Source organism: Phragmites australis, chromosome 21 (genome assembly GCF_958298935.1).
Source record: "Phragmites australis chromosome 21, lpPhrAust1.1, whole genome shotgun sequence".
NCBI lineage: Eukaryota > Viridiplantae > Streptophyta > Magnoliopsida > Poales > Poaceae > Phragmites > Phragmites australis.
In genome coordinates this window covers 10,808,422-10,819,076 of record NC_084941.1, presented here as the reverse complement: position 1 = coordinate 10,819,076, position 10,655 = coordinate 10,808,422, and the positions used below count along the sequence as shown (strand labels likewise).

The 10,655-nt window shown below is 41.0% G+C and overlaps 1 protein-coding gene across 1 annotated transcript; it reads right to left on the bottom strand.

Moving 5' to 3' along the window:
* Nucleotides 1-3,177: 3,177 nt before the first annotated feature.
* Nucleotides 3,178-3,833, bottom strand: LOC133904071 (uncharacterized). The gene is made up of 2 exons (XM_062345542.1): nucleotides 3,358-3,833; nucleotides 3,178-3,262 (listed from the first exon to the last, which is right to left on the bottom strand). The coding sequence occupies exons 1-2, from the start codon at nucleotides 3,785-3,787 to the stop codon at nucleotides 3,246-3,248; spliced, it is 447 nt and encodes a 148-aa protein (XP_062201526.1). The 5' UTR covers nucleotides 3,788-3,833; the 3' UTR covers nucleotides 3,178-3,245.
* Between the last annotated feature and the right edge of the window lie 6,822 nt (nucleotides 3,834-10,655).

The window sequence follows — 10,655 nt, the reverse complement described above, 5'->3', positions numbered from 1 at the left end:
GATATCTCCATATCTATGATCCGTGAAACATGATCATCATTCAGTCAAATGTGCTAATCTATAAATCATTATTGTCCCACACAATGATATGAGATTAGGGACTATTTAGAATAACATCATAAAAACAAAGAGTTTCACAAACAAGTCACATACTTGCTGATCAATGTAAATGATAATTATTCATGGAACCAGATAACAATTATCCAAAAGTACATTAGCATAGACAGAACACATTCTCTCACATGCACTAGAGTCTATCCCGCAAGTATCTAATACCCATAGAGCTCAAGTGTGCCTCATGCTTGGGCTGTGGGAGAGGCTTCGTCAACGGATCAGCAATATTCGAATCCGTGTGCACCTTGCATATCTTTACATCACCTCTATCAATAATCTCTCGAATGAGGTGATAGCGCCGAAGTATGTGCTTGGACTTCTGGTGCGACCTAGGCTCCTTGGCTTGTACAATGGCACCACTATTGTCACAATAGAGGTCCATTGGACTGGACGCACTAGGGACCACACCCAACTCAGAAACAAATTTTCTAATCCAAACAGCCTCTTTTGCAGCTTCCGAAGCTGCGATATACTCGGCCTCCGTTGTGGAATCAGCAACCGTTTCTTGCTTGGAACTCTTCCAACTCACCGCACCTCCATTGAGGCAGAACACAAAACCAGACTGCGATCTCGAGTCGTCCTTGTCGGTTTGGAAGCTAGCATCGGTGTAACCATTTACAACGAGCTCCTCCTCACCTCCATAGACTAGGAACATATCCTTAGTTCTTCTCATGTACTTGAGGATATTCTTTACTATAGCCCAGTGACATTCACCTGGGTTCGATTGATATCTGCTCGTAACACTTAGAGCATAGGAGACATCTGGGCGTGTACAAAACATAGCATACATGATGGACCCGATAGCAGAAGCATACGGGATCGCACTCATCCTCTCGAGCTCATCAGATGTCTTAGGACATTGATTCTTGCTGAGAGTGATGCCATGTGACATTGGCAAGAAACCTTTCTTGGAATCTTGCATATTGAACCGATTCAATACCTTGTCAATGTACGTGCTCTGGCTTAATCCGATTAGTCTTTTCGACCTATCTCTATAGATCTTTATGCCCAATATGTATGCTGCCTCTCCTAAATCTTTCATTGAAAAACTCTTTTGCAATGAAGATTTGACAGCATCGAGCATTGGAATATTATTTCCGATCAATAATATGTCATCCACATATAAGACCAGAAACACAAGTGCGCTCCCACTAGTCCTTTTGTAAACACAAGGCTCTTCTTCATTCTTGATGAAACCAAACCCTTTGATCACTTCATCAAAACGAAGATTCCAACTCCGAGAAGCTTGCTTTAGTCCATAGATGGACTTTTGCAGCTTGCAAATCTTCCCAGCATTTTTCGGATTGACAAAACCTTCAGGCTGTGTCATGTACACATCCTCACTTAGGTTTCCATTAAGGAAAGCCGTTTTGACATCCATTTGCCATATCTCATAGTCGAAATATGCAGCAATTGCTAGGAGAATCCGAATAGACTTTAGCATTGCGACGGGCGAAAACGTTTCATCATAATCAACACCTTGAATTTGCCTGAAACCTTTCGCCACCAATCGTGCCTTATAGATGTGAACATTTCCATCAACGTCTATCTTTTTCTTAAAAACCCATTTACACTCGATAGTTTTCACACCATCAGGTGGATCGACCAAGTTCCAAACTTGGTTTTCTCTCATGGATTCTAACTCGGATCTCATGGCTCCAAGCCATTTTTCGGAGTCTGGTCCCACCATTGCTTCCGAGTAAGTCTTAGGTTCATCATTGTCCAACAATAATATGTCACGCTGCCCCGTGGTTAGGAACATAAACCGCTCGGGTGCACGACTGAACCTTTCCGACCGACGTGGGGCTGGTGTCTCGACAACAGGTTCTGCAACATCTTGCATACCGAGTTGTGGTTCAATAGGAGTTGAAACACTTTCAAGTGGTTCCCGAATTTCTTCGAGTTGCACCGGGCTCCCACTAACTCTCTTCGCGAGAAACTCTTTCTCAAGAAAGACACCATTCCGGGCGACAAACACTTTGCCTTCTTCCCGGTTATAGAAATAATATCCTTTGGTTTCCCTAGGATACCCCACAAAGAAGCATTTATCAGATTTGGGAGTGAGCTTATCAGACGACAAACGTTTTACATAAGCCTCACAACCCCATATCTTAAGGAAAGACAATCCGGGACGCTTCCCGGTCCATATCTCATATGGTGTCCTCTCTACAGCCTTAGATGGAACCCTGTTTAACGTGAAAGCAGCAGTTTCTAGAGCGTATCCCCAGAAGGACAATGGAAGATCAGATTGGCTCATCATCGACCGGACCATGTCTAACAAAGTTCGGTTCCTCCGCTCGGACACCCCATTCCATTGTGGCGTGCCCGGTGGAGTCAATTGTGGAACGATTCCACATTGCCTTAGATGATCACCAAATTCATGGCTCAAATATTCACCTCCACGATCTGATCGCAGAAATTTAATTGTCTTGCCTATATGATTTTGTACTTCATTCTGGAACTCCTTGAACTTTTCAAAGGATTCAGACTTGTGCCTCATTAGGTAGATGTAACCATATCTACTAAAGTCATCGGTGAAAGTAATGAAATACTGAAAACCACCTCTAGCTGTAGAACTCATCGGTCCACATACATCTGTATGTACTAGGGCCAATAATTCATTTGTCCTCTCACTTCGACCAGTGAAAGGCGTCTTAGTCATCTTGCCAAGTAAACAAGACTCGCATGTATCAAATGATTCGAAATCAAATGAATGTAGAAGACCATCTTTATGGAGCTTCTGCATACGCTTCTCATTTATATGACCTAATCGACAATGCCAAACAAAAGTGGGATTCAAATCATTAAGCCGAGGCTTCTTTGTATCAATGTTATAGATAGTTATATCCTCAAGATCCAATATATATAATCCATTTACTAATGGACAATTACCATAGAGCATACCATTCAAAAATATCGAACAACACTTGTTCTTTATTATGAATTCATAACCGTCTTCTTCCAAACATGAAGAAGAGATAATGTTTTTGCCCAAGGCAGGAATATAATAACAATTATTTAATTCCAAAACTAATCCTGAGGGTAGCGATAAGGAGTAAACGTCAACGGCCAACGCAGCAACTTTTGCACCATTGCCGACGCGAGCATCCAGTTCGCCTCTTGCACACTTCCTAGTCCTTTTCAGTCCCTGCAACGATTTGCAAGTATGAATCATTGATCCGGTATCAAATACCCATGAATCATCAGGACGAGTAGCAAGATTAATTTCAATAACATTTATACCTGAAGATGAAGTCTTACTTCCCTTCTTCTTTTTGAGTTCTTCCAAGTACAATTTGCAGTTCCTCCGCCAATGACCAGTCTTATGGCAGTGGTGGCAAGTGTCAGAAGCGGCAGGGCCAGCCTTGGGCTTTCCAACAGGTTTAGGCTTAGAACTCGAGATCTCATCCGAAGTTTTAGCCTTGTCCTTGCGCTTTCTCTTCTTGCTATCCTTTTGAACCATCATCACATGACTAGAGCTCTTCTTAATGCTTTCCTCAGCAGTTTTTAGCATCCCATGCAATTCAGCCATGCTTTTCTCCATGCTGTTCATATGAAAGTTCAAAATGAACGGCTCGAAGCTCGCAGGGAGCGACTGGAGAATTACATCCGTAGCCAACTCAGGGCTAAGGGGAAAACCAAGTTTTTCCAGGCTTTCAATGTAACCAATCATTTTGATCACATGAGGACTGACTGGACTGCCTTCTGTTAACCTGCACGCAAACAAGGACTTTGAGGTGTTGTACCTCTCGGCCCGAGCTTGGTTCTCAAACATGCCTCGGAGTCCCACAATCATATCATGGGCATCCCTGTTCTCATATTGCTTCTGAAGCTCAGAGGACATACAGGCAAGCATGAGGCAGCTAACATCCAGTGAATTGTTGGTGTGCTTCTCATAAGCCCTCCGATCCGCGGCAGGAGCATTATCAGCTGGTTCATCAGGATAGGGGACCTCTAGAACATATTCCTTTTTCTCTTGTTTGAGAACAATTCTCAGATTTCTATACCAATCAATAAAGTTTGTTCCAGAAAGCTTCTCTTTTTCAAGAATCGATCGCAAATTAAAACTGGAAGTGTTACTAGCGGCCGGTGCCATGATCTACAACAGAAAATGCAGGTTCAGCACTATGCCTATGTGAATCTTCTATTAAACAATTTAACAAAAGATACTCCACTATATGTGTTTTCCCTCTAACAACATATAGAGGATCAAGATCCATATTCAACTAAGTTTTAGTGAGCTTTGGCATCACTGCTAGAAACTTAGTGACATAGGTAAGCAACGCCTTGCTAATCACATCCCTATGTGACTCTTGTTTGCTGGGTGGCATCGAATGCCCCGGCGCCCAACATCATGCCCCAAAGCCCAAAACCGTTTTGATAGCTTTATCAAGTAAACCAATACTATGCGTGTGGATGTCCGACATCCACTCTAACTGGTTAAGATAAATGATGGCACCCTGCTTTGGCAGACCTACCACACAATGATCAAAACCTTTGTAGGTGCAGCTATTGGAAGGGCATCAATTACTCTTGATTTTTCTGAGGGAAACTACTCTATCATGAAAATCATATCCACCACATATAAAACATGAAAGAATAGTATGACAGGAACATAAAAACATCACAGGCAATCATATTAACTGTGACATAGTATGGCCCCTTCACATGGTGATCTTCATCGCCACGGTTCCTGTCCTCCGGGTCATCATGCTTCAAATCTCCATGATCTTGTTCTAGTCTATTACACCTAATAGCACTAGATAAATTACATGAGAAGAAGCATCACAAGTCGACACGCAGGCCGTTATACAATAACATGACAGCCTTGGGCTGCAATTAACCATGACACGCAGGCCATGAAAAATTACACACATGCATCACATATCACAAGGCCATACCAGTCACAACATTCTCTGCAAAAACGAGTTAAGCGTAGAATCGAATTCTAATGTCGTGATGGGATCATGTTATTACAACAATCTATGCGTGTACGCAACGGCGGTCCCGAGTCATTCATAATGCCTCAATTTCCATTAGATCAATCCCATTGATCATCGCGTGAGGTTTTTCCAGAAACGATGACAGCACACACGACCTCGATCTGCTGTTCTCCCGACCATGTCGCGATGCATGCAGTTAGCCCCGATGGTGATTCCAGCCGGTAGGGGCAAGTCGCACGCAAAAACAGGTGGGAGATCGAGCTAATCTTTTTGGCTATGTGGTTTCATCGACTGGCATCTCATCCGATCTCTTATTCACCTAACCAACCGTGCATTGATCAATCCATCATATGAACTGATCAAAAACAATAGATCTAATCTATTTCTATCACATATCTTCTATATGTGACTGATCCAGATCGAAAACTACGCAGGATGGCTCTAATGCCACTGAAGGGTTGCGGGTAGGCTACGCTAGCACAAAATAAATTTTCTCTACCGCATTCAACCAGGAAGCCATGCGAGTAGGGGATCATGAATCGTTACCACTTGACGAGCAGTGCAGCGGAAGAAGAGTTGGAGCAGACCAATCCAACGTCGTGCGCGTCAAGTAGTCGATCGTCAACCTCGTCCCGAGCACGTCCCGAGCACCTTCCGAGTACTCGCGGGTACGTCCCGAGTACTCCCGGGCAGATCAGCACCGCAATAGTAGCAGCGCCTCCACGGTATCCACACGTACAAGGATGGAATCGCCGTGCGCCGGTGTGCTAGCACCGCGCGCCCGGCTAGGGTTTCGAAGGGAGTTCGGGAATAGGAGGCGGCTAGGGTTTCTAAAGAACACCATGCGCCTTGGCCCCTGCCTATTCTTATATAGAGCACGCTAATGGGCCTTTAATCAACATTAAAGCCCATTATGACTCTAAACCCTAATGATCCTTTAATCAACATTAAAGCCCATTAGCAGATCCAATCCGCAAACTCGATCGCCTCTAGGGCATATTACCAACATTGAGTGCTCGAGTCGGGGGCCACTGTTTGCAGCCCCGAGCACTCTCTTCCTGGTACTTGATCTTCTCGGGTCATCAAGGAACTCGGGTGCTCGGAGACCACTGTTCATGGCCCCGAGCACCCTCTCCCGGGACTCGATCTTCTCGTACCTCGCGGAGATAATCCTCGCGGGAGGGCGCCACGTGGCACTCTGCTGATTTGGCCTCGGGACTCAGGGACCCCTGGTTCCCGTATCACCGACAGGTGCATATACAATGCCCATATCATGCCCCCTCCCGGCATCGGTTTCACTTAGCTGGCGTTCTTCGGCTTGTGCCCAAATGGTACAAGAGGTGCACTCCAGAATTCGTGGCGGTTTTCAGCAGTGGCTTGGTCTAAGATACTTCATTGTTTCTTTTGAAATTTAGTACTAATACATGTACTAAGCTTCATATTTTTTTTGGTTTGTGTAATAAGATCATCTCCAACTATATTCCTTTTATTTCGTTCACTTCCCGATTCCCTTTCCCGTTCCCATTCTCTTTGTTTTCTCTCATCTCCAATAGCTCTATTCGAGAGGAATCACGAAGAGAAATGAGAGAGAATTCCGTCCTGAAGGGAATGACTCTGGGAATCCCTTCGTGACGGGAACCGTGAAGTGAAACCGTTGGAGCGTTGAAGGGAAAAAATCCCTTCACGACGGGATTTTTGCCCGCGACGGAAATTCTTTGGACATAGTCTAAGAATTACGACTATATGCATCTTACGGTGCAAAAGGCCGGAATGTTATTTGTATTATCTTTAAAAAAAAAGATCACTGCATAACTCTCGCGTTTAAAAAAATGCCGTCATTTCTGTACACGGCAAATGTTTAGTTTCAGAAAAAAGAAATGGTCAGAAGATTGATTTACTAGAGAGAAGAGATGTGTACCTCGAGTGGACAAGAAGCTTAATTAAGCAGTCTCACTACAACCAGACCATAAGCTCACTCCACTGTGACACATACTGCGGCTTTTCTTACATTCATGGACGGAAGGGAGTTGTTAACAGTCATTCTCGCTTCAAATATCCCAAATAAAAGTCTATTTAGGTTTGTTCAAAGTCAAATCTTTTTAGTTTTCATCATCAATGATTAAAAAATCATATAGATCAACAATATAAAGTTGATATTACTAGATTTATCATAAAAACACTTTTATAATATATAATTATTTCTATTTAAAATAATATATTTTTATAAATATTATTATTTAAAGTGAAATATTGAAGATCGTATTTAGAATAAGAGAGTAAGAAAGTTAACCTACCTACCTAATGTGAGGTAGCACGAGGGAAAGCGAGTGGAAGGAAGTCATGGTTGCGAAATGAACCTAGGATAAATCTATCTATAATACTACCTCTGATCAAATTTAATTGACGTTCCGACAAACCACTACAGCACAAATTACATTACCCATCTGGTTGGAATCGTAAGCTTTTCCGACCGGAGGGAGTAACAAAAAGAAGCTAGCCGGATACAGCTGGTGATCCGACCGACCGCCTGTACGGAGCGTGGGTACGGCCTGTACGTGCGTGCTCCGCCCTGGCGGTGCCGGTGCTAATTAAATACTAGAATGTTTTGCACTCCTGCAGACCACTTTATTCTCGATTTCCAAATAAGAGTAAGCGTTAGCTATGTAAAAAATAGATAAAGAAACACAGAATTAATAATGAGCTGTAATATAATTCGTCTATGATTTATTAAGTAATGGATCATTCTAGAGAATCATTAATGATAGATCAAGTTATAATCAGTTATTAATAATCAGTTTAATAAAAGAGAGCAAGTGAGAATTTTTTAATTAATCAATCATTAAATATATTAGGCAATCAGTTTTCTACAGTAACTTATTTAATTTTTTTATATAGTAAATATGTACATAGCATGATGCAATAATTTTTTTTTAATTTTATTTTTCTCTTATTTTTTCTCAACTCAGCAGTATAGAATAGAAACTATTGTATATTTCTGCTCAAATTTAATGTAAGGGGTGGTGGTTATGGACACAAACGCGTATTCTGAAAAATGGTGCAGAAACTTCAGAGGACGAGAACTCAATCTTGCAAACCGTTTTTGTCCTAAAAAATTCACTGAACTTGACGAAATGAGAGAGTAACGAATGTATATTTTTCTGTAGATGTCCATAGAGTAAAAAAGGGGTCAAAATCGGAGTCTATATGTAAAAGTTATGACAAATTTACCGAAGGTCACTCCGGGTCACCTATCAAATTACAATTTAGCAAAAAAGCAGTCATAAGTGATAGGTCATATGACCCGTCACTTATGACTTTCGGCAAAAATATTAAAAAGATAAAATATCCGGCTTCCTTCAGAACGCACACAAGGGTGTGGCGGGACAATGCACGCGAGCGGAGGTCGTGAGTTCGATTCCTACGGAACGTAGAGTTCAAAAACAGTGTGAAAAATAGCATGTGATACATGACGAGTGGTGATAACCACTGCGTTGCGATAGCTCGGATGAAAAAAATATTTTTGACTTTTTTCGTGTCTGAAAAACACGAAAAACATTCATGAGTCATAAGTGATGAGTTATTACTGTGATCCGTCACTTATAAAATTATGAATGATAGGTTACAGTTATGATCCGTCACTTATGATCTTCATTAGTGACTCATCATCAATGATTTTATTGGTAACGGGTCCTTACCCGTCACTTATGACTAAGTCATCAGAGACGTGTTCGGGGTGTCATGACGATTATCATCCGTCTCTTATGTCATTTTTTCACGTAGTGGTTGCTCCTAATTTTTGCACCACTTTGTTCTCAATTTCGATATATTATGATCTCAAACGTTGTGATTCGCCGCATCGGTGAAATCTCTACAGCATAAAATAAGAGTTGGTTCCCGCGTCATATCTTCACTATACTTTCCTCTAATCTAATAAAAACTTCTAAAAATTGAATAATTTATCCACTTTTTCCATCCACTCTCGTCCTTCAGTTTTCTCATCTCATTACCGGTTATGGATATGAACCTATTTTACTAATAAAAATAAATAAGGAATTAGGAGGAAAATTAGCAGATAATCTTCTCGTCATTTTTCGGATCCCATCAGAAATCAAACTACGACATCACTCCCGATGTATTTTTTCAGCAGTGTTCTCATAACGCATCTACATCTTCATATCTAGAGTTTGTATTTGATATTATCATATCCAATATTTATATTTTCTTTACAATGTACGGACACTTAGCCAATATTTAAGAATATGTATACGTAACATGAGCACGAGATAAAAAAATAAAAGAAAAGATACAGTACGCGATTTACCGGGTTATGTTATTTGCAAGGTGTTCAACAAAAAGTCTTGGGCTTCTCGCGGAAAAGAAAAGGTCTTGGGCTCCATGCAGTTCAAGTAGTAGCACACTGTAAGATCTCGTTTGTGAGCCAATTCTGCAGTTAAAATGCCTAACCTTCTAGAATAAAAGAATCGATCGAGCACACGGAAAAAATATAGGCAAGTAAATTGTGCAGGTAATCTCTTTGAAAAAAATCTAACATTATGATCTTTATATATAGCTTTGACAGATACTTTTATCTACAAAAGACTAACGACTTTAATCGCATCTTGGAGACGATGGACGCCAAGTTAAAAATGTCGATGTTGTATAGTTTTCGACATAGATTACTAACCACTCTGCAATATACAAAAATAATGTGTTGATTATTCCGAGCCTATTTTGCGTCTGAGAAGTCGCTGTCCAATTGCAATGAGCAAATGTTAGGAATGGGCAATGTGCTGGATCCCTTTCAAAAAGGGAATTAGAAAAGCACCTTGATCTTGCAGCTCAAGATTGTCTAGCTAGGATTTGGTCAGGAATTCTTGCCACCTTTTTCCGTGCTAACATTTGGCAAAGGATTAATGGCTCTTCACAAAGATTCAACTGCCAACTGAAAGTGACTGCACTTTTCTGATGTAGACTTGGATAAAAATATGGATCAGAAGATTTCTATTTCGTTAACACTGATTAGCCCTAATGTCTTTGCATGATGTTATGTGTCGGCAAAATGCTTCTGGAAGTGAGTTTGACTTGGTGTTGTTCTTAAAACACAAAAAAAGTCGAGGCAATCGTATGCAGAAATCGATCTTATATAAAATAAAGCCCAGGGGGAAATTGTCAGTTTTTTTTGTAAAAATATTGACAGAAATGTAACCACCAGCTAAAGTATATACTAAATACCTCCCTGGAAAAATAAAGAGACTACAATAGAAGCCTCAAGAACTTCCTTTATTTTCACTATTTACAAGTAAACAACCGGATTCAGTTGAAGAGTGAAGAAACAAACAGGAAAAAAAGTCAGAATAGACCGGCCATCTGTTGCCAATACAATATTGTTCCATTTTTCTATTCTTTCAGAATGCTTACTCCAAGGAGGACCAGTGTGAAAGCTCCTTAATCCATGCTTGCATGTCCTTATGTATGTCAGACAGCAGGTTGTACTTGTATACATGTCAAGTGTTAACCTGTTGTTATGTATTTTTTTAACTCACCGAAATTGTGAGTGACCCTTTCTTTTAGTTATCAGGGTACTAGTATAGACAGCCC

What these genes read in the sequence shown, in the direction of transcription:
- LOC133904071 (XM_062345542.1), bottom strand. Translation starts at nt 3,787, where the DNA reads ATGATTGGTTACATTGAAAGCCTGGAAAAACTTGGTTTTCCCCTTAGC.